The 23,686-nt window shown below is 54.3% G+C and overlaps 1 protein-coding gene across 1 annotated transcript in view; it reads left to right on the top strand.

The window, feature by feature from the left end:
* Positions 1-644: 644 nt before the first annotated feature.
* The window catches only part of PALD1 (phosphatase domain containing paladin 1), a 45,709-nt gene continuing 22,667 nt past the window's right edge, over positions 645-23,686 (top strand). Inside the window, exons 1-10 of the mRNA XM_054382148.1 lie at positions 645-674; positions 14,374-14,571; positions 14,721-14,823; positions 16,086-16,265; positions 17,217-17,381; positions 18,034-18,194; positions 18,379-18,454; positions 20,142-20,290; positions 20,377-20,473; positions 20,566-20,670. Coding sequence (XP_054238123.1) covers positions 14,384-14,571; positions 14,721-14,823; positions 16,086-16,265; positions 17,217-17,381; positions 18,034-18,194; positions 18,379-18,454; positions 20,142-20,290; positions 20,377-20,473; positions 20,566-20,670 — 1,224 coding nt within the window. The 5' untranslated portion in view covers positions 645-674; positions 14,374-14,383. The remainder of the gene's footprint in view (positions 675-14,373; positions 14,572-14,720; positions 14,824-16,085; positions 16,266-17,216; positions 17,382-18,033; positions 18,195-18,378; positions 18,455-20,141; positions 20,291-20,376; positions 20,474-20,565; positions 20,671-23,686) is intronic.

Genomic DNA, 23,686 nt, shown 5'->3' with positions numbered 1-23,686 from the left:
ATGCCCAAGTCTGCAGAAAGTGCATATTCCTCTGTGAGCTTCAGCTCTGTCTGCTTTTAAAAGTCATGCTGAGAACTTGCAGAAGCAAGTCCTGGACCTGAGCTTTCCCTGTATGAATTTTGGGGAACAACCACCCTTGACATAGTAAAAAAGGGAAGCAGGGGCTCCACACAGACCATTTCACACCAGTCCCAGCTTGGATCCACAGCATCACAGAATTAACCAGGCTGGGAAACACCTATGAGATCATCAAGTCTAGCAGCATCTCTCGTGCTGGCCCCCATCACAGACATCCCTCCCTTCTTTGGGGGGGTCCATGGTGGTCCTGCAGGGAAGGGTGGGCTTCAACGGGGTGGGTGCTATGGGTGGGGGCTGCTAGGTGCCAGAGGGTCCCCAGGGGGGTGGGTTCTGTGGCTGGGAGTGGGCTTCAACGGGAGGGGCGGGTGAGGGGGCTGTCCTCTGCGAGGGGCGGGTCGGGAAGGGCACGGCGTGGTGGGGCCGGGCGGCAGCGCTGCCCCTCCTCCGGCTCCTCCTCCGCCTCTTCCCCCGCCGAGGCTCCGGCGGTCGGGGCGGCCGCGGGGCTTCGCTCCCGCCACCCCGCTCCCGTCGCTCCCATGGACCGACCCACGGCGCTGCCAGCCCGGCGTGGGAGCTGAGCCTGGAGCCCACGCAAGGTACTGACCTCCCTCCATTCCTCCAACACCCCTCGGGGACCGAGCATGCCAGCTCTCCGGAGCCGAGCACCCCCACCCTGAGACCCAGCAACCCCCCCGGGACCGGGTATCCTCCCTCCTAGAAAGCAAACATTCCCTTCCCCGGGACCGAGCATCCCCCGCCCCGGGCAACCCCACCCCCCGGGACCGAGCATCCCCCTCCCCCACGGCCCGCCGTCCCCTCCGTTCCAGGCATTTCCCACTCACCAGGACCAAGCGTGCCCCACCCCTGGCCGAGCATTCCCCCTCGACCCCGGGACCGGGAATTCCGAGCCCTGGGACCAAGCACTCCTCTCCCCCTCTCCCGGGACAAGCCATGCCCCGCTCTTCCCCTCCCCGGGTGTGGGGAGTGTTCATTTCTCCGGCGGATGCGTGAAAAAGGGGATGGAGAGGTCAGGCGCAGCCGTAGGGCACCAGCTTGGAGCTGGGTGGCACCTCGGGGGGTCCCTTTCCTCTTCCCCTTCCCTTTCCTCTTCTCCCTCCCGTTCTCCCATCGGGAGCAGGGCGGGGGGGGGTGGGGGGGCAGGTGCTGCTGCTGGAAGCAGCCTTCCTCCCGTGGACATGATTGATTTTTTTTGAGCAGAGGTCCTCTCATCCCAAGCCAAAGTGGGAGAACGTGTTGGGGATAAAGCTTTATTTTGCCCCAGGGTGGCCATGAGGTGCTGAAAAGCCTGGTGAGGGGGGCAGCCAATGCTCTACTTCAGACCTCTAGAAAAGACAGAACTAGTTTTGGGGCCCAGCATCCATGTGTCGTCCCCACCCCCCCACAGCTCTTGTGCCTTTGCAGTCCCATTTCCTATTGAAAAGGGACTTCTCTCTCTCTCTTGCTGCCTGGAAGCTAGCCCTGCAGGGTCTGAGCCAGAATGTCCCGTGGCTGTGGCTTGAGTGCCTCAAAGTGAGTTTTGGGGTTTGCATCACTTGGCTGCCTACTTTACACCCCCAAAAATAATTTGGGGAGATGGTTCTGCAAAAGGGAGCTGCAGGAGGGTGAAGGTGGAGGAGGATGAGAAGCTAGCCCATGCTTGGGTTGCAATCCTGGGTTTGGCTCCACAGTCTCCAGTTTGGGGAGCCCAGGAGGAGAGGGAAACCCTCACTGGCACATCCATGTAGGGTCCCTCAGTCATCCTCAGTGCCAGGTCACCTGGGATGAAGAGCATGTCCTAGTTGGAAAGGCTGCCTGCTCTTGCCAAGCTCCTGCCCTGCCGGAGCTGAAAACTTCCAGAAGCCGCATCCAGGCTGCGTTTCCTATGGCTGCTGGACTTTTCCGGACCTCTTCCTCTGCCCTTTTCCCTGGTGTATCGCTCCTCTGGCACGAACCCCACCTCTCCTCTCTGGCACTGGGGACATCCCGTGCTGTGTCCCGGTTGTTCCCCCCTGCCCTGCCTCCCAAAACGTGCGGTGGTGGTGGTAAGCAGGTTTTGGGGGTGGCTGGGCAGGGAGCAGGCAGGCACTGCCCGAGGAGGCAGCAGGCAGGCGTGCAAGCAGCCGGTGCTGGGACATTTCCTTCCTGGAAGGCAGGAAGTCATTATTGCCTTTGCACAGATGACACCGAGCCTAAAAATATCCGGCAGGTCTCTGTAGTGAGCAGATCCCCCGCTCCCCATCCCGGGATTTGCTTGATTTGGCTTGGATTTAAAGGTGAGGGAAGAAGGGAGAGCCCCTGCAAGAGCCAGCTTGGCTCCCTCAGGCAAAACCAGCCAGGGGGGCACCGTGGGCGAGCGTGCCCGCTGGGTGCCGGCGAGTATAAGGTGCTGCTTGTCTGGCAGAGAAGGTGTGGTCCTGCAGGAGCTTGGCTTTGAGGAGCAGCTCCCCCTTGTAAACGGAGCCGTCCCGCTGCTCCGGCAGCGTTCCCGTCGGGAAGCGAGCCGGCGGTTAGCTATGAATAGCACAAAATCATAGCCCTCGCCTTCCCCAGAGCGCCCTGTCCGGGCTCCTCCTGGCGCTCAGCCTCCCAGGCTTGGCAGCAGGGAGCTGTGGGGTGGCTGCCACCCCAGCATCCCCACCCTTGGGGACACCCCTTGCTGCTGGCTGGTGCGAGGTCATGGCCACCAGGAGGAGATGGAAGCGGCGTGGGGGTGAAATGTGGTGGAGTCAGAGCATAAAACCTGTGTGAGGAGGAGACGGAAACAGTGTGGGGGTGAAATGTGGTGGGGTCAGAGCACAGAACCTGTGTGAGGAGAAGATGGAAGTGGCCCGGGGGGGAGAAATTTGGCAGAGAGGGTTTGGGTGTGGGGCCGCGACGAAGCAGGGAGGATCTGGTGTTGTAGGAAGGTTCTTTTACAGGATGGGCGTCTCTTTGGAGATGACCCCGGCCTTTATCTCCATCCTTTATGGCTTTTCGTTTGTCTCTTTGCACGGCTGAAAGGAAACTCCTCAGTAAGCATGCTCGCAGACCTTGAAACCCGGGCTGCAGTGCAACCCGCAGCGCTGGAGCTTGCAAATTAGGGCTTTGTTCCTCTTCCCCATTGAATGCCATCGATAAAACCCTTCTCTAGGGCAGCCTGAACATCTCCTGCCTGTCCCTCAGCCACCTCTTAGCCCTGCCAAGCGGCACCCAAGGGACTGGCAAGTCTGTGTGGCTTTAAAAAAAACCCTGCTCCTTTCCTGCTTCTTTTTTTTTTTTTTTTTTTTTTTTTTTTTTTTTAGAGGGAGGGGGAGAAGGAGAATGTGGTAGATGCTCAGCCAAAGGGCAACCTCCACCTGGGCTGCTGTTAGCAACTCCAGGTGGGCTCTGGGCAAAGTTGAGGTGGCTCAGCCCGAAGAGCCACCTCCTGTTTTTGTATCTTGCTAATGAGATGCTGGAGTTTGTATCTTACTTCCTGCTGTGCTTCACCCAGGCTTTGCTTAACGAGGAAAGTTTAGCACTGCTGAGGAATGAATTGACTCTGAACCAGGTGTGGCTGCAGCCTGGCACCACTCTGGTAACTCCCACCCAGCGCCAGCATACTCCCTGTTGATGGCTACCTTTGTGGTGGGGTGCAGAGTCACACTCACCTTTTTGGGGTGACATAAAATCACAGAATGGTTTGGGTTGGAAGGGACCTTAAAGATCATCTATTTCCACCCCCACTGCCATGGGCTGGGATGTCTTCTGCTAGCCCAGGTTGCCCAAGGCTGGCCTTGAACACCTCCAGGGAGGGGGCATCCACAACCTCCCTGGGCAACCTTTTCCAGTGTCTCACCACCCTCACTGTAAAGAATTTCTTCCTAATCTCCAGTCTAAATCTGCTCTCCTCAAGCTTCAACCCACTCCCTCCTATCCTATCACTGCAAGCCTTTGTAACAAGTCCCTCCTCAGCTTTCTTGCAGCCCCCTTTCAAGTACTGGAAGGCTGCTCTAAGATCCCCCTGGAGCCTTTTTTTCTCCAGGCTGAATGACCCCAACCCTCTCAGCTTGTCCCCATAGGGGAGGTTCTCCAGTCTAAATCTCCCCTCCTCCAGCTTACGAGTCCAAATGCCTGGATGCTGCCTTTCTCTCCCCCATTCCTTCTCTCCAGCAGCTTTCCCTGGGTTTAAGGACTTTTAAATCAAGTGACTAGAGGCGGGTGGGTCACATGGAGGAGGGGGATGTAGCACTCAGCTCTCTGCCAAAAGGCTGGAGCTTATCAGGAAGGAGATGTGAAATGCCAAGTCTTCCTCTTCCTCCTCCTCCTGGTACTCCAGCTTGGATTTGGGAGAAGACATCCCACTGATGCTTTCCCCTCCTCCCTGGCAGATGCTGGCTGAAGCACAGGGGCTGGGCAGCAGGGAATCTCAGCCGGGTTGGGAAATGCCTCTCTGCTTTCTAGGAAATGCTGCTTGGTTAGTTGTAGTTTTGGCCATCGACACTGAGGAGGGTTTTTTGGTGCCTTTTTTATGCTTTTTGTACCTTTAAAAGTCATAATAAACCAATCAAGGCTCGAAGAATCAAAGCTGCAAAGTTGGTTTCCCGACACCTTTTCCAGGGCCTTTTCTTCCCTGTTGCAAAGTGCTTTAGGGTTGGTTTTAAGGAGGCTGAGAGGAGACCTCAATGCCCTCTACAAATGCCTGAAAGGAAGTTGCAGTGAGGTGGGAGGTGGTCTCTTCTCCCTGCTATCAGGTGATAGAGTGGAAGGAAACGGCCTGAAATTGTGCCAGGGGAGGGTTAAGTTGGAGATTAGGAAAAACTTCTTTCCTGAAAGGGTGGTCAGGCCTTGGAACAGGGCTGCCCAGGGAGGTGGTGCAGTTACCATGCCTGGAGGTGTTCAAGAAATGTGTGGCCATGGCACTGTGGGACATGGTTTAGTGGCCATGGTGGTGTTGGGTTGATAGTTGGACTTGATCTTGGAGGTCTTTCCCAACCAAAGCAATTCTATGACTTTTAAGATATATTTTAAAGTATTATGAAGACAGGCTGGGAAAGTTGAGGTTGTTCATCCTGGAGAAGAGAAGGCTCCACAGAGACCTTATTATGGCCTTCAACATGTGAAGGGGACCTACAGGAAGGCTGGGGAGGGACTGTTTAGAAGGGCTTGGAGTGCTAGGAGGAGGGGCAATGGGTTGAAACTGGAGCAGGGTAGAGTTAGATTGGACATCAGGAGGAAGCTCTTCACAATGAGAGGAGTGAAATCCTGGAACAAGTTGCCCAGGGGTGTGGTGGAGACCCCATCCCTGGATACATTGAAGGTCAGGCTTTATGTGGCCCTGAGCAACCTCACTTAGTTGTAGATGTCCCTGCTTGGTGGAGGTGAGTTGGACAAGACGACCTTTGAGGAGCCCTTCCGATTTGATGCATTCTGTGATTCTGGGTGGCATTGCTCCCTTGCCTTACGTCGTGTTTCAAACCAGCCACAATTTCATACACTTCTTCTCCCCTTTCCTTTTTGTTTTATTATGGAGGTTTGGGGGGTTCATTTATTTATTTATTTGGGGGGGGGGGTGGGTGGTTAAGATGAGCTGCTTCCTTCCAGCATCACCTGGAACAACAGGAGCTTGGTTCCCACACAGCCTCGGCTCTGGGCTATCTCCCAGCACGCTCCCAGCTCTGCTCTTGCTTTTGTGTGATTTTTCTTTTCACTGTTTTTTGGGAAAAAAAAAAAAGAAGGTTAAAGAGCACACTGGGGCAGGGGACTTGGTTCCAGGGCTTCCTCCAGGCTTCCCTGATGCCCCTCTGGCAGCGCTGGGGGCTTCCTGCCAGCTGCTGTGGGGTTTCCTGCCTCCCTGGAGCCTCCTGGATGCATCCATGCTTTTGGCTGGGTGCCAAAAGCTACCCTGCACCCGAGGGAGGGATGTGTTTGGAGAGTGGTGTGACTGCTGCTGCTTCCCCAAGGGCTTTGCATTGCAACTCTCTGCCACTTGTATCTCTACAACTCCCTGGAAGGAGGTTGTAGCCAGATGGGGGTTGGTCTCTTCTCCCAAGTAAGAAGTGACAGGATGAGTGGAGGTGGCCTCACGTTGCACCAGGGGAGGTTTAGGTTGGGATCAGGAAAAATTTCTTCACCCAAAGGGTCACCAGGCACTGGAACAGGCTGCCCAGGGAAGTGGTGGAGTCACCATCCCTGAAGGTGTTTAAAAGATGTTTGGATGAGGTGCTGAGGGACGTGGTCTGACAGCTGTCTGCTGGGAGGTGTTAGGTTATGATTGGACACAAAGATCTTGAGGACTTTTGCAACAAGGTGATTCTATGATTCTTATAAAATGCAACAAAATATCTGGAGCCCCTGTTACAAGAAGGATCTGGAAGTGCTGGAACATGTCCAGAGAAGGACCATGAGGATGATCAGAGGGCTGGAGCACCTCTCCTATAGAGACAGACTGAGAGAGTTGGGGTTGTTCAGTTTGGAGGAGAGAAGGCTCCGAGGAGACCTTCTTGTGGCCTTCCAGTATCTGCAGGGGGCTCCAAGAAAGCTGGAGAGGGACTTTTGAAGGTGTCAGGGAGTGATAGGACTGGGGGGAATGGAGCAAAACTAGAAATGGGTAGATTGAGATTGGATGTTAGGAAGAAATTATTCCCCATGAGGGTGGTGAGACACTGGCAGAGGTTGCCCAGGGAGGTGGTGGAAGCCTCATCCCTGGAGGTTTTTGCAGCCAGGCTGGATGTGGTTGTGAGCAACTTGATGTAGCGTGAGGTGTCCCTGCCCATAGCAGGGTTGGAATTGGCTGATCCTTGAGGTCCCTTCCAACCCTAACAATTCTATGATTCTATATCAAAATATATAAGAATCCCCTCAGATAAAACAACCTGAGGATGCACAGGGGGAGATTTATTGGATTGATTTCCTGCTGACAATGAGGCAGCCAGGCAAGTGCAGGCTTCCTCCTCATCCCAGCAGCTGGGGCAGATGCATCCTGCAGCTGCAGCCCGCCTGCCTCCCACTAAATTTAGTCCATTGTTTGCTCTGGCTTTGAGTCCTTGCCAGGTCCGTGGCCATGGCAGTAACCCCTGTGCTGGGTGGTGGGGGAGAGGAGCAGCTCTGGGAGCTGAGGAGGTGGGGGGCTGAGTGCTGGCTGCCACTGTGATACATGTGGGAGAGGCCACAGAGCTCAAGTGTCTTTTCTTGGGATGCTCCAGCAGCACCCTGATGCAGGTTGTTGTGGCTCTGGAGTTCCCCATCCACCCTGGGCTGGGTGGGTCATAGAATCACACACACAGAATCACAGAGAATGCCAGGGGCTGGAAGGGACCTCGAAAGCTCCTCCAGTCCAACCCCCCTGCCAGAGCAGGGTCACCTAGAGCAGGTCACACAGGAACACAGCCAGGTGGGTCTTGAATATCTCCAGAGAGGGAGACTCCACAACCCCCCTGGGCAGCCTGTTCCAGTGTTGTCATCCTCATAGGGAAATAATTCTTCCTCTTGTTCACATGGAACTTCCTCTGCCTCAACTTCCACCACTGCCCCTTGTGCTGTCATTGGGCATCACCCAGCAGAGCCTGGCTCCAGCCTCTGGGCACTCACCCTACACATCTTGATCAACATCAATGAGGTCACCTTTCAGGCTCCTCCTCTCCAAGCTAAAGAGCCCTCAGCTCCCTCAGTCTCTCCTCCTAAGGAAGATGTTCCACTCCCTTCAGCATCTTTGTGGCTCTGTGCTGGACTCTCTCAAGCAGTTCCCTGAGGTCCTTCTTGACCTGAGGGGCCCAGAACTGGACACAATACTCCAGATGCAGCCTCACCAGGGCAGAGTAGAGGGGGAGGAGAACTTCTCTCAACCTACTGACCATACCCCATAGAATTGTTTTGATTGAAGGAGACCTCTCAGATCATCAAGTCCAACTGCCAGCCTATGGCAATGAAACCATATCCCAAAGTGCTTCTTGGACACCTTCAGGGACCATAACTCCACCACCTCCTGGGGCAGCCTGTTGCAATGCTTAACCAAGGGTGGCCATAGAATCATGGAATTGTCAGGGTTGGAAGGGACCTCAAGGATCAGCCAGTTCCAACCCCCCTGCCATGTGCAGGGACACCTCACACTAGAGCAGGTTGCTCACAGCCACATCCAGCCTGGCTGCAAAAACTTCCAGTGATGAGGCTTCCACCACCTCCCTGGGCAACCTCTTCCAGTGTCTCACCACACTCATGAGGAGGAATTTCTTCCTACATCCAATCTGAATCTACCCATTTCTAGTTTTGCTTCATTCCCCCCAATTCTATCACTGCCTGACACCCTCAAAAGTCCCTCCCCAGCTTTCTTGTAGCCCCCTTCACATACTGGAAGGCCACAAGAAGGTCAGCTCAGAGCCTTCTCTTCTCCAGATTGAACAGCCCCAACTCTCTCAGCCTGTCCTCATAGGAGAGGAGCTCCAGCCCTCTGATCATCCTCATGGCCCTTCTCTGGACATGTTCCAGCACTTCCAGGTCTTTCTTGTACTGAGGGCTCCAGAACTGGACACTCCAGGTGTGGTCTCAGCAGAGTGGAGCAGGGGGGGAGAATCACCTCCCTCACCCTGCTGGCCACACTTCTCTTGCTGCAGCCCAGGCTATGGCTGGCTTTGTGGGCTGCAAGTGCTCACTGCTGGCTCATGTTGAGCTTCTCATCCACCAGTACCCCCAAGTCCCTTTCTTCAGGGCTGCTCTCAAGCCAGTCCCTGCCTGTCTGCACGGGAAGGGAAGCATTCTATCCATTGCATACTCATAGACTCTGCTTCCTCGTTAGGAATCATTAAGCAGCTGGCTGCCGGAGCTTTGAATTTAGGCAAAACACCTGGAGAAGAACAGTGGTGTCTTGTTCTGGTGGGATAAGCCCTTGCAGGGTGTCTCTCCTTTTTGTGGCTTTGGACAAAATGGGCTCTTCGTTAGCTTGAAAATCAAGCAGGCTTGATTTTCTATGTCCTTGAGCTTCGGGCTGCAAGTGCCAGGGAGGGGGTGAGTTGGCTTGGTGAGTGTCTCTGGGGTTGTCTCCTCTCTGGGGAGAAGATGCAGGCAGGGGGCAGGCATGGAACACACTGCAACAGGTTGCCCAGGGAGGTGGTGGAAGCCTCATTCCCTGGAGACATTTGAAGTCAGGCTTGATGTGGGGCTCTGAGCAGCCTGACCTGTTTGGGGATGTCTCTGCTCAGTGCAGGGAGGTTGCACTAGATGACCTTTGGAGGTCCCTTTCAACCCAAACCATTCTATGGTTCTATGCTGCTCAGGGGAGGTTTTCTCTGCATCCATGCAAGGAAACTCCTAAATGTGATATCTTGCAAGGGAAGGACTTTTGGGGGTGTTGGTGGATGAGAAGCTCAACATGAGCCAGCAGTGTGCTCTTGCAGCCCAGAAAGCCAACCAGAGCCTGGGCTGCAGCAAGAGAAGTGTGGCCAGCTGGGTGAGGGAGGTGATTCTCCCCCTCTGCTCCACTCTGCTGAGACCACACCTGGAGTACTGTGTCCAGTTCTGGAGACTCTATTACAGGAAGGATCTGGAGGTGCTGGAAGGTGTCCAGAGAAGGGCCATGAGGATGATCAGAGGGCTGGAGCTGCTCTCCTATGAGGACAGACTGAGAGTTGGGGCTGTTCAATCTGGAGAAGAGAAGGCTGTGAGGAGACCTTTTTGTGACCTTCCAATATCTGAAGGGGGCTACAAGAAGGCTGGGAGGGGACTTTTGAGGGTGTCAGGGAGTGATAGGACTGGGGGGAATGGAGCAAAGCTAGAAGTGGATAGATTCAGAATGGATGTTACTAGAAATCCTTTCCCATGAGGGTGGTGAGAGACTGGAAGAGGTTGCCCAGGGAGGTGGTGGAAGCCTCATCCCTGGAGGTTTTTGCAGCCAGGCTGGATGTGGCTGTGAGCAACCTGCTGTAGTGTGAGGTGTCCCTGCCCATGGCACAGGGGTTGGAACTAGATGATCCTTGAAGTCCCTTCCAATCCTGACAATTCTATGTTTCTATGATTGTAAGGGCTGCTCAAAACTGCCTTGTCATGGAATCGTAGAACCCTAGAATGGCTTGAGCTGGAAAGGACTTTAAAGGTGATGTACTTCCAACCTTCCTGCCATGGTCTGGGACACTTCCCACTAGCCCAGGTTGCTCAAAGCCTCATCCAGCCTGGTTTAAACACTTCCAGGGATGAGGGGTCCATCACTTCTCTGGGCAACCTGTTCCAGTGTCTGACCACCCTCATGGTAAAGCTGTCCCAGCTAACTCCATCATAACATCCACATGGATTGAATGTGAGCCTCCTGACTTCTCTTAGTGGCTCCAAAGCAGAGCCAAACCTCATCAGCCTGGCTGATTTTTGGGGGAATAACTCCAATTTTCACATTCCAGCAAGACATTGGATGCAGAGAGGTTCTTTTAAGTCAAATGAGAAAATTACTGTTCTGTTTTTTTTTTTTTTTTTTTTTTTTAAGTGTAAGTTGTCTGCCCAAGCATTTACTGAAAGTTTCTTAACTGTGTGCAACATTTTTGGGGGAAGAAACATGATCTGGGGGCTAATTCTGAGCCCTTGGACGGGCTGGACCCTGTCAGACTGACTCCTGGGGCTCCTGTCTCACTTGGCTGGGCTCTTCTTGGAGCTGAACACTCTGTTGTGTCTCTTCTCATCCCACCAACACTTGGGAGAGTTTTCAGGCAGGATCGTTTTGTCTGCTTCTTGGGAGACAAGAAGCTTCCCTACCCATCCTGGGGAGACCTAATAGCAGCCTTCCAGTACCTGAAGGGGGGCTACAAGAAAGATGGAGAGAGACTGTTTGCAAGGGCCTGTGGGGATAGGGCCAGGGGCAATGGCTTCAAACTAGAGAAGGGCAGATTTGGATTGGATGTCAGGAAGAAGCTCTTTGCTATGAGGGTGGTGGAACACTGGAACAGGTTGTCCAGGTGCTCATGGCAAAGAAGCTCCATCCCCAAGCAAAGGCTGATCATGGAATCATAGAATGGTTTGGGTTGCAAGGGATCTTTAAAGGTCATCTAGTCCAAGCTCCCTTGAAGCAAGCAGGGACATCCCCAACTGGATCAGGTTGCTCAGAGCCCCATCAAGCCTGACCTTGAATGTCTCCAAAGAGAGGGCCTCTGCCACCTTCATGAGCAACCTCTTCCAGTGTTTGAAAGACAACTTTTGTCACCATGTGGATGGTGAATATCATTTGTTACTGCAAACAATCACAGGTTAACTATGTCTCATGTCTCACCTCTGCTATGAGGAGAGGCTGAGGGAGCTGGGGTTGTGCAGCCTGGAGAAGAGAAGGCTCCAGAGGGACCTGCTGGTGGCCTTCCAGTACTTGAATGGGGCTACAAGAAGGCTGGAAAAGGACTGTTTACAAAGGCCTGTGGGGATAGGACAAGGGGCAATGGCTTCAAATTAGAGAAGAACAGATTTAGATTGGATGTTAGGAACAGGCTCTTTACCATGAGGGTGGTGGAACACTGGAACAGGTTGCCCAGGGAGGTAGTCGAGGTCCCATCCCTGGAGATGTTCAAGGTGAGGCTTGACAGGGCTCTGGGCTGCCTGATCTAGTGGAGGATGTCCCTGCTGACTGCAGAGGGGGTTGGACTGGATGACCTTTGGAGGTCCCTTCCAACCCAGGCCATTCTATGATTCTTTATGTCCCAGCTTGCAGGTCAGATGCAGCTGTACCAGCAAACAGCTGCTCCCATAACTTGGTGACACTGCAGCTCCCCCTCTGCCCCTGGCTTTTCAGAGCCGTTACCATGGTTGCCCAGGGCACCCATTTGGGGGAATTTGGGGATTTTTCTTGCTTTTGCTGCCCAGCCCAGACAGGGAAAGCAGCTGAAAGGCTGTTTCCTCTCTCCATTCATTTTGTGGTTTGAAAGGCCCCTTTCCAAATCTACCCAGCCTCTTTTTATGCCTTGTTGTTTGTTGTGTGGTTTGGGGCAGAGCCTGAGGGGTGCAGGGTGAAGGTTGCTGATGGTGGGGGACAAGGAGGAAGGAAATAACAGAAGGCTGTCTGCAAATGTGGGGTGCATGTGTGAGCCTCCATCTCCCCAGCGTGGGGGATGCTGGAGCAGACCCAGAGGGACCAGTGCAGCTCATGTGGCTTCTTTGGAAGAGATGCACCAATTCTGAGCAAAATAAAGGAGGAAGGAACAAAAAAAAAAAAAGCAGCCTTCTGGCTCCTGCTTGCTGGCAGAGCTCTCCAAAGCCACAAGTGTCTGCTCTGAAACACAAGAAAGCTGGGGAAGGACTACTTACAAGGGCTTGTAGTGATAGGGTGAGGGGCAATGGCTTTCAGCTGGAAGAGGGCAGATTTAGACTGGAGATTGGGAAGAAATTCTTTACACTGAGGGTAGTGAGACACTGGAACAGGTTGCCCAGGGAGGTTGTGGATGTTCCCTCCCTGGAGGTGTTCAAAGCCAGGTTGGATGAGGTCTTGGAGCAACCTGTTCTAGTGGGAGGTGTCCTTGCCCATGGCAGGGGGGTTGAAACTAGGTGAGCTTTAAGCTCCCTCCCAACCCAAACCATTCTGTGATTCTATATATTTCCCACCCCCTCCTTTGCTTTCTTTTTGCCCTGACAGTGTTTAAGTGCAAGAAAAAGCATAAAAGGACTTGGAGGAATGGCAGTGGCAGGAGACAGCTGAGTTGATTTTTATTTCCCTTCCCCCCCACTGCCCCTTTTCTTGCCTCTGAAAGAAACCAGGCTGCCTAATGGTGCAGAAAATTCATGCCAGAGCAACAAGTCTTCTGCAGAGCAGGGAAGGAAGGTGGGGAGGAGGGGAAAGAAGGAGAAAATCAGTGCCTGGGCATGGCTCAGGCTTGAAATAGCACATGTTCCGGAGGCTTTTCCCCCCACCCCGGGGCTGGAAGCATTTGCAGCTGCTGGGGGCATGGCATTCCCTGGAATCATGCTCAGGGACTGCTCCTGAGCTGCTTGTGAGGCAGCAGAAAGAAATTTGGAGGGCTGGGCTCAAGCCACCCTGGGCTTCCCAGCGCTGGGCATCGCCGCCGAGCAAGGTACCGTCTGCCTTTGTGTGCTGCCAGGGTTGTGCCCAGTCCAGCACCAGTACAAAGGAGATTTTACTGGGGACTGTGTTAGGCTGAGAGTGTTTTGGGTTTTTGTTTGTTGTGGTTTTGTTGTTTTGTTTCTTTTCCCTACCCCTTTGGCACCTCTGGCTTTGTTAGGTTACCAGGATCCAGCAGACAGTCAGCACATTGTCCAGGGCCAGTGGAGTGTGGTGGGCTGCTCCTGGCTGCTGCCATTCCTCCTGCCCTGAGCTGACCCCTGCAGCTTTCATCCTCGTTTAGGGATGAGCTCCCTGGGGTCTGCTTTTGGGATCCCCCCCACCTGCACTAGGGTACAGGGGAATTCCAGGATGGGAATATGTAGCTGCTTTAAATCACTTTCTATATTTGCTCATTAGTAGCTGGAGAAGATCCCTCACCCTGCTGATCCCAGGTTCCTGATCTGCAGCTAAGGGAGTTTCTGAGTCCTGCAGGGTTATTTATTGCTGCATGGGGGACCCCTTCCCTCCTTGAACCTCTGAGGCCACAAAATCACCATGGGGGTGCTTCACCCCTCCCCTTCTCCCCAAAATTGTTCCTCCTTGACACATGTGTACAGCCTGGACCTGGGAGCAACCTCCTGGAGCCTCTCTGGCTGCCCCAAGCACACTGGGCAGCTCCTGAATTAATTAGTAAATATTTAGTAATATTTACTCATTGTTCAAGTGTTGTCCACACAGGAAGGGACTCTGGAGTGGTTTATGGGCACTGGGAAAGCAAAGGGTGAGGCCAACAGCGTCCCTCCACAGTGCCACCTGCTGACTCAGCAGATTCGAAGGGGCTGGATCTCTGTCCATTTTTGGCTTCTCCCTCCTGGATGAATCACAGGATGTTAGGGGTTGGAAGGGACCTCCAAAGATCATTGAGTCCAACCCCCCTGCCAGAGCAGAACCATAGAATCCAGTGCAGGTCACACAGGAATGCATCCAGATGGGGCTTGGAAGTTTCCAGAGAATGAGACTCCACAATCTCTCTAGGCAGCCTGTTCCAGTGCTCTGGAGGGTGCCACATGACAGGCAGGCAGGCAGAAAACCCTTTGCAGGAGCAGGAGGGGAAGCACAGAGTTTGGAACCGTAGAATGGTTCGGGTTGGAAGGGACCTCAAAGATCATCCAGTCCAAGCCCTTCTGTTTCTTACCCCAGTGGTGGGGTGGAGGTGTGCCTGGGATTCTTTTTTCCCCCCATTCCTAATCCAGGAGTGGCTGCAAACCCAATTCCTCAAGTCTCTCTCTCCTCCCCTCGTTTCCTGCCCGGTGGTGCCGCAGCTGCCCGCGGATGATGGGTACGACGGCCAGCGCCGCACCGCAGGCGGTCCCAGCATCCCCTCCAGAGAGCGGGGCACCAGCTGACAGCAGCATGGAGGACCAGCACTCCCTCAGCATCCACTCCTTCCAGACCCTGGGGCTCCACAACAGCAAGGCCAAGTCCATCATCACCAACAAAGTGGCGCCCGTGGTCATCACGTAAGGGCCTCAGCAAGCTCTGGGCGGCTCCAGAGCTCTGCTTTCCTGCAGCCTCTTCCCTCAGTGCTGGGGCTTTTGAAGAGTGACCTGAGTGGGTTTTTTTCTGTTCTTTTTTCCTTGCCTGAGTTGTTGTTTTGTTCCTTTTGCAGGTACAACTGCAGAGAGGAGTTTCAGATCCATGATGACCTGCTGAAGGCCAACTACACAGTGGGACGCATTTCTGAGGCCACCTTAGAACACTACCTGGTACAGGTGAGCAGCATCACTGGGGCCAGGTCTAAGGTATTGGCTCCAGTTCTGGGCTCTCCAGGTCAAAAGAGACAGGGAACTGCTGGAGAGAGTCTCAAGGAGGCTACAAAGATGCTGAGGGGACTGGAGAATGTCTGTGAGGAGGAAAAGCCAATCACATCCTGGGCTGCATCAAGAGAAGTGTGGCCAGCAGGGCGAGGGAGGTGATTCTCCCCCTCTGCTCCACTCTGGTGAGACCCCATCTGGAGTACTGTGTCCAGTTCTGGAGCCACTATTACAAGAAGGATCTGGAGGTGCTGGAAGGTGTCCAGAGAAGGGCCACAAGGATGATCAGAGGGCTGGAGGTCCTGTCCTATGAGGACAGACTGAGAGAGTTGGGGTTGTTCATATTGGAGAAGAGAAGACTCAGAAGAGACCTTCTTGTGGCCTTCCAGTATGCGAAGGGGGCTACAAGAAAGCTGGGGAGGGACTTTTGAGGGTGTCAGGGAGTGATAGGACTGGGGGGGATGGAGCAAAACTAGAAATGGGTAGATTCAGATTGGATGTAGGAAGAAATTCTTCCTCATGAGGGTGGTGAGACACTGGCAGAGGTTGCCCATGGAGGTGGTGGAAGCCTCATCCCTGGAGGTTTTTGCAGCCAGGCTGGATGTGGTTGTGAGCAACTTGATGTAGTGTGAGGTGTCCCTGCCCATAGCAGGGTTGGAACTGGCTGATCCTTGAGGTCCCTTCCAACCCTAACAATTCTATGATGCTATGAAATCTGGGGCTGGTTAGCCTGGAGGAGAGCAGCCTGAGAGGGGATCTGATCAATAGCTAAAGAGCAGGGAACAGGAGAACTGGGCCAGACTCTTATCAGTGGTTCCAAATGACAGGACAAGGAGCAATAGGCACAAACTGGAACCCAGGAAGTTTCATCTGACATGGAGGAGAAAATTCTTTGGTGTGAGGGTGCTGGAGCCTTGGAGCAGGCTGCCCAGAGAGGTTGTGGAGTCTCCTTCTCTGGAGATATTCCAAACCCACTTCTGCTGTTCATTGTGGTCCTGCTGTGGGTGATGCTGCTTTAGCAGAGGGTGACGATGGTCTCCAGAGGTCCCTTTCAACCTCCCCCAAGCTGTGATGCTGTGATTGCCACTGCTGACCCTGTTTCACCTTGGGGGGGTCTGGGTACCTTCCATGCCGCTTTTCTTCGTTGGGCTGCATCCAAACCTGCTCACTCGAGTCCACTTCTTCCTTATCTTCTCTCTACTTGTGTCCTGCTTTTGCAGGGGAAGTATTTCATGGTCAGGGATGTGTATGGCAAGTTGGATGTGTTGAACACTACTGGCATCTGTGGGGCTCCCAACTTCCGCCAGGCCAAAGGAGGCTACACTGTGTTCGGCATGGGGCAACCCAGCCTCAACGGCTTCAAGCTCGTCCTGCAGAAGCTGCAGAGAGAAGGCCACAAGGTTGGTGGGACACCAAGATGGGAGCAGGTGTTGACCTCTTGGAGGGTAGGAGGGCTCTGCAGAGGGACCTTGACAGGCTGGATTGAAGGGGCAGAGTCTAAAGGAATGAGGTTTAACACATCTAATCTCCGGGTCCTACGCGTTGGCCGCAACAACCCCATGCAGTGCTACAGGCTGGGGACGGAGTGGCTGGAGGGCAGCCAGGGACCTGGGGGTACTGATTGACAGCAGCTGAACATGAGCCAGCAGTGTGCCCAGGTGGCCAAGAAGGCCAATGGCATCCTGGCCCGCATCAGGAATGGTGCGGCCAGCAGGAGCAGGGAAATCATTCTGCCCCTGGACTCATCACTGGTTAGACCACACCTTGAGTACTGTGTCCGGTTCTGGGCTCCTCAATTCAAGAAAGATGTTGAGATGCTGGAATGTGTCCAGAGGAGGGCAACAAGGCTGGGGAGGAGTCTGGAGCACAGCCCTGTGAGGAGCAGCTGAAGGAGCTGGGGGTGTTTAGCCTGGAGAAGAGGAGGCTCAGGGGAGACCTTATTGCTGTCTACAACTACCTGAAGGGAGGTTGTAGCCAGGTGGGGGTTGGTCTCTTCTGCCAGGCAACCAGCAGCAGAACAAGAGGACACAGTCTCAAGCTGCCCAGGGGGAAGTTTTAGGCTTGATCTTAGAAAGGAATTATTCCCAGAAAGAGAGATTGCAATGCATTGGAATGGGCTGCCCAGGGAGGGGGTGGGGTCAGCATCCCTGGAGGTGTTTAAGAGCAGCCTGGATGAGGCACTTAGTGCCATGGTCTGGTTGATTAGATAGGGTTGGGTGATGGGTTGGACTTGATGATCTTGGAGGTCTCCTCTGACCTGCTTGATGATTCTGTGCTACTGTGAAGGTGGTAGTTGGGATGGGGAAAAGGTAGGAGAGATCTTTGGGGGCAGCCTCTCCCTGTCCTGGCAGGATTGTGTTTTCTTCTGCGTCCGTGAGGAGCCTGTGGTCTTCCTGCGGCTGGAGGGGGACTTTGTGTCCTACACTCCTCGGGGCAAGGAGAACCTGCACGAGAACCTGCAGCACCTGCAGCAGGGAGTGCGGGCAGAGAGCCTGGAGCTGGCCATCCGGAAGGAGGTGAGGTGGGATGGGCTGGGAGGGTGGGGGGTGGGGGGTGGTCATCACCCCAGTGCCAACAAGGTGCATGAGACCCTCTGGGACAAAGATGAGCGGAGGGCTCGCTGGAGGTGGTGAGCATGGCCTGGGTGGTGCTGGAAGTCTCCTGGAGGTGGTGGAAGTTTTCTGAAGGTGGTGGGCATGGCCTGGGTCATGATGGGAGTGTCCTGGAGGTGGTGGGCATGGCCTGGGTGGTGCTTGGAAGTCTCTTGGAGGTGGTGGGAGTCTCCTGGAGGTGGTGGGCATGGCCTGGGTGATGCTTGGGAGTCTCCTGGAGGTGGTGGACATGGCCTGGGTGGTGCTTGGAAGTCTCTTGGAGGTGGTGGGAGTCTGCTGGAGGTGGTGGGCATGTCCTGGGTGGTGCTTGGGAGTCTCCTGGAGGTGGTGGACATGTCCTGGGTGGTGCTGGGAGTCTCCTGGAGATGCTGGGAGTCTCCTGAAAGCGGTGGGCATGGCCTGGGTCATGATGGGAGTGTCCTGGAGGTGGTGGGCATGGCCTGGGTGGTGCTTGGGAGTGTCCTGGAGGTGGTGGGCATGGCCTGGGTGGTGCTGGGAGTCTCCAGGAGGTGGTGGGCATGTCCTGGGTGGTGACAGGAGTCTCCCTCTCCGTCAGATCCGGGACTTCGCACAGCTGAGCGAGAGCCTCTACTACATTTACAACGACCTGGAGCGGCTGCGGGAGGAGCCCCACACCGTGCAGGTGCAGGGCGAGGAGGACATCCAGGTGACCGAGGAGGTCTACCGCAGGCCCATCTTCCTCCTGCCCTCCTACAGGTGCTGCCCTCCCCTTCCCCCTCCCCCTTCCCCCCTCCTCCGTCTCCCCCTCCCTCCCTCCTCCTGTTTGTGCAAGCTGGGCTCTTGATATCCTCTAAGCCATGTGTCCTGCACCATGGTGGGGACAAAGCCCCCCCCTGCCCAGACCCTCCCCCCTGACATGTGCTGTCCCTGTGCCCGGCAGGTACCACCGGCTGCCCCTGCCCGCCGAGGGAGCGCCGCTGGAGGAGCAGTTCGATGCCTTCATCTGCTGCCTCAGGGTGAGCCCAGGAGAAGTGCCCCACTCTGTCCTATGAGGACAGGCTGAGAGAGTTGGGGTTGTTCAGTCTGGAGAAGAGAAGGCTCCCAGGAAACCTCCTTGTGACCTTCCAGTACCTGAAGGGGGCTACAAGAAAGCTGAGGAGGGAATTGAGCAAAACTAGAAATAGGTAGATTCAGATTGGATGTTAGGAAGAAGTTCTTCCCCATGAGGGTGGTGAGACACTGGCACAGGTTGCCCAGGGAGGTGGTGGAAGCCTCATCCCTGGAGGTTTTTGCAGCCAGGCTGGATGTGGCTGTGAGCAACCTGCTGTAGTGTGAGGTGTCCCTGCCCATGGCAGAGGGGTTGGAACTGGATGATCCTTGAGGTCCCTTCCAACCCTGACAATTCTATGATTCTATGATCTGTGAGGCCACGTCAGGGTGGGATTTGCTCCTGTGCCTTAGCAAGTCTGTCAGGTTGGGGAGTGTGGCTTTCCAGGAGCAGCTCCTGCTTTGGCTTGCTGCTGCCAGATGGGGCATGCTTGTGCCTCTGGTAACATCCCATTCCCAGTGAGCAGGAACCCTACAGATCCTGTTAGAGAAGTCTGTGGTGTCCCAACTACTTGTCCCTACTCCTGGAGGTGTCCATTCCTCACCACTTCCCTGTGTGGGTTTCTCTTCCCTAAATGGAGAAATCACAGAGTTGTCAGGGTTGGAAGGGACCTCAAGAATCATCCAGTCCCAAGCCCCCTGCCATGGGCAGGGACACCTCACACCACAGCAGGTTGCTCACAGCCACATCCAGCCTGGCTGCAAAAACCTCCAGGGAGGAGGCTTCTACCACCTCCTTGGACAACCTGTTCCAGTGTCTCACCACCCTCATGGGGAAGAATTTCTTCCTAACATCTAATCTAAAGCTTCCCTCCTCTAGCTTGGATCCATTCCCCCAAGTCCTATCACTACCCAACATCCTTGAAAGTCCCTCCCCAGCTTTCTTGGAGCCCCCTTCACATACTGGAAGGTCACAATAAGGTCTCCTGGGAGCCTTCTCTTCTCCAGACTGAACAACCCCAACTCTTTCAGTCTGTCCTCATAGCAGAGGAGCTCCAGCCCTCTGATCATCCTCATGGCCCTTCTCTGGACACACTCCAGCATGTCTAGCTCCTTCTTGTAATAGGGGTTCCAGAAATGGACACAGTATTCCAGGTGGGATCTCACCAGAGTGGAGTAGAGGGACCTCCCTTGACCTGCTGGCCACACAGATGGTTTGGCTTGGAAGGGACCTTTAAAGGTCATCTAGTCCAACCCCCTTCAGGGAACAGGACCATCTGCACCTAGATCAGATTGCTTAGGATCCAGAAATCCCCTGGCCTTGGTGCAAAGGCTGTTGATGGAAGAGCATCTCTTTATCCATTTAGCCTCGGAGATGAAATCTCAGCAGCTCGGAGACTGGTGGGAAGATCTCTGGTGGGGTGGACAGGCTAACATCTGCTGGCAGCCTGAGTGGGCAAGGGACAGGAGGGTGCAGTGGATGGACTGCCAGTTGTGCTGTCCTGGTTCATCCACTCTGTCGCCTGAGCAGAGGGGAGATGCCACCCTTCTGCCTTGCACCTTGGCAGGGCTATCACCCCACCCTGGCAGTGCAGTGGCAGACCTGGCCCTCCTGGTTATCCCTATGGTCCTCATCCCTCTGTCCTTTCCTCCTAGGAGAGCCCCAGCCTGCTGTTGCGGGACCCCAGCAGCCCCCCTCCGGCTCTGCTCTTTGGCTGCCAGACTGGAGTGGGCAGGACCAACCTGGGCATGGCCATGGGCACCCTTGTCCTCCACCACCACCGAGGAGCCACCCAGAAGCCTGAGTAAGTGAGGCAGCCTCTGGGCTGGGGTGGGATGTCTGTACCTCTGGGACCATTTTGATCTTCTTCATCTTCTCCCTCCATCCCAGCCTCTCCCACCTGCCTAAATCATCTCCCAGGGACAGACTGCGGGTCATCCAGACCTTCATTGAGATGGTCCCCAAAGGCCAGCAGATAGTTGAGGAGGTAAGGGGGTGGGGGGTGAGTGAGATGGGATGAGGTCAGTCCCCTACTCGACCTGGGGTTTGCTGAGTGGCTTTTCACTTGGTCCTCACAAGGTGGACAGTGCCATTGCCTCCTGCTCGGAGATGCACGACATGAAGGAAGCCATCTACGAGTACAAGAAGAAGCTGGAAGGGATTGGGGAGGACTATCAGATCCAGGTAGGTTCTCTGGAGGATTGATTTGGATTCAAGCTTCCTGGTTTGGGTTGGAAGGGACCTTTAAAGGTCATCTGGTCCCTCCCCAGCCCCTCCCCTGCCCTGTGGTGAGCTCATTTACTGAGCTGGTTTTTCTTTTTTTTGCAAGGGGGATGAGAAGAATGTAAATGCTGCAAATCCAAAGCTTCCTGTGAGCTGGAAATTTCCCAGAGATCTGACACCTGGAAGCTTATGGAGCTTTTTTTTTTTTTTTTTTTTTTGGTTTGCCCCTTGAAATTCAGAGCCCTAACATTGAACAGGCTTGAGGTTTGAGGGGGAAACGGGCTGCTCTGGGCTTCACCACTGCTTCTGGTGGTTGACCTCAGGGTAGGGGGGAACAAAAAAAATATCTCATGCCCTGGAAAATCCAGACAAGTCCTTGGGAGCTGGGAGGGATTGGTGCTTGGAGGCTTTCCTTGCAAATATAGTCACTCAAGGTCAAGTTTTTTCTATCTGTGGGATTATTTTTACCCTACCTCTTTGCTTTGAGAAGGCATCAGGGTGGTTTTCTGTGCTGGAAAGATGTAGTGTTTGCTGTCCCAGCTTGAGCAGCTTCTTACCAGATAATGGATGGATAGATAGAGAGCAACCCTGAAGAAAAAAGGACTTGTGGGTGCTGGTGGATAAGCTCAACATGAGCCAGCAGTGTGCACTTGCAGCCCAGAAAGCCAACCAGAGCCTGGACTGCAGCAAGAGAAGTGTGGCTAGCAGGGTGAGGGAGGTGATTCTCCCCCTCTGCTCCACCCTGCTGAGACCCCACCTGGAGTACTGTGTCCAGTTCTGGACCACCTATTACAGGAAAGATCAAGAGGTGCTGGAAGGTGTCCAGAGAAGGGCCATGAGGATGATCAGAGGGCTGGAGCTGCTCTCCTGTGAGGACAGACTGAGAGAGTTGGGGTTGTTCGGTCTGGAGAAGAGAAGGCTGTGAGGAGACCTTCTTGTGGCCTTCCACTATCAAAGGAGGCTCCAAGAAAGCTGGGGAGGGACTTTTGAGGGTGTCAGGGAGTGATAGGACTGGGGGGAATGGAGCAAAGCTAGAAGTGGGGAGATTCTGATGGAATGTTAGGAAGAAGTTCTTCCTCATGAGGGTGGTGAGACACTGGCAGAGGTTGCCCAGGGAGGTGGTGGAAGCCTCATTCCTGGAGGTTTTTGCAGCCAGGCTGGATGTGGCTGTGAGCAACCTGCTGTAGTGTGAGGTGTCCCTGCCCATGGGAGGGGGGTTGGAACTGGCTGATCCTTGAGGTCCCTTCCAATCCTGACAATTCTGTGATTCTGTGGATGGATGGATGCTCAGCTGGAAGTACTCCCCCGATTCCCAGCCTCTTTGGAGAGTCGTTTTCCCCGTTAACTGCTGAATGTGGAGACACTGGGATCCGTGGTAAAGGTACCAAACCAGGTCCTGCATGGCCAAAGGAAATGGGCTGGAGCAGAGAAGGACCATGGAAATGATTCAGTGATGGGAAAACAAAATATTTACTGTTACCTTTTTGGGCCATTTGACCCCAAATTTTACCCCCTCTGCCCCATTTTAGGGTGAATTTGGCTATATTTGGTGCTGCTCATATGCTGGCAGGTATTTTTTTTTTTTTTTTTTGTACAGAGGGGAATGTTTGAGTATGGGGCAGGGGATTTTCCCACTGCCTTGAAGCCTCTCCTTTTTTTTTTTTTTTTCCTGGCTGAGGAAGGCTGCTCTCTGTCATCCTAAACAAAAAGCTGGGGGGATTGCAGTTAATTAGCCAGGGGAAGAGTTTATTTGAAGTCTTTGTGGAGCAAGAGCAGGTTTAAACAATGGCCAGGAGCCAGGAAAATGTGCTGGAGGATGAGGAAGGGAGAGGGGCTGATGCTAAACCATCAAAAAAATAACCTTGGCTTGGTTAGGGCTGGAAGGGGGCTTTAGGTGGTCCTGGGGGGGGGCTTTGCTGGCTTGAGCTGGGGGAGCTCTCCCCATGTTATTTTTTTCTTTTCTGGGGGGAGAGGATGGCTTTTTCTGGGCACAGAGGAATGATGTCATGGTGGAGAGTGGGTTTCTGGCCTGTGTTGAGGGAGGAGAATTGGACACTGAAGTCCTTGAGGGATGGTGATGTGGAGTAAGTGCATCCTGGCATGGGATGCTGAGCTGGAGCCCTGCAGTACCCAGCTCTGCATGGCTCAGATGTCAGCAGATCATTCCCCTCATCATCAAAAACCTACTTCTGGGTGGGGGCTTAGGGCTGGTTTGTACAGCAGGAACTCAAACCCTCAGGGAGAATAGTCCCCAGCACAGCTCTATCTTCTCAGGCTTTGTTTTGAGTTCCCAGAGCAAAGCCTCCTGTCCTGCCTTGTGATAAATGACCACAGGCCAGGTTTCTCTCACAGGGAAGAAGTAAATATTCCTGAGTCAGCCACAGAGTGTCAGAGACATGCAAGCCTCCACCTCTGCCAAGCTCATCCCCACATGTCCACAGCTCCATCAGATTCAGGGCAAACTGAATGGGAAGTGGTGGAGTCACCATCCCTGGAGGTGTTTAAAAGACAAAGGGTGAGGTGCTGAGGGACAGGGTCTAACAGCTGTGCACAGGGAGATGTCCAGGGAGATGTTAGGTTAGGGATGGATTCCATGATCAGAGAATCACAGAAGGTTAGGGGCTCAAAAGCTGATCCAGTCCAACCCCCCCTGCCAGAGCAGGGTCACCTAGAGCAGGTCACACAGGAACACAGCCAGGTGGGTCTTGAATATCTCCAGAGTGGGAGACTCCACAACCCCCCTGGGCAGCCTGTTCCAGTGTTCTGTCACCCTCACAGGGAAATAATTCTTCCTCTTGTTCACATGGAACTTCCTCTGCCTCAACTTCCACCACTGCCCCTTGTGCTGTCATTGGGCATCACCCAGCAGAGCCTGGCTCCAGCCTCTGGGCACTCACCCTACACATCTTGATCAACATCAATGAGGTCACCTCTGAGGCTCCTCCTCTCCAAGCTACAGAGCCCTCAGCTATCTCAG

Source organism: Indicator indicator, chromosome 7, assembly GCF_027791375.1.
Source record: "Indicator indicator isolate 239-I01 chromosome 7, UM_Iind_1.1, whole genome shotgun sequence".
NCBI classification, from domain to species: Eukaryota; Metazoa; Chordata; class Aves; order Piciformes; family Indicatoridae; genus Indicator; species Indicator indicator.
This window is presented reverse-complemented; position numbering and strand designations above follow the sequence as displayed.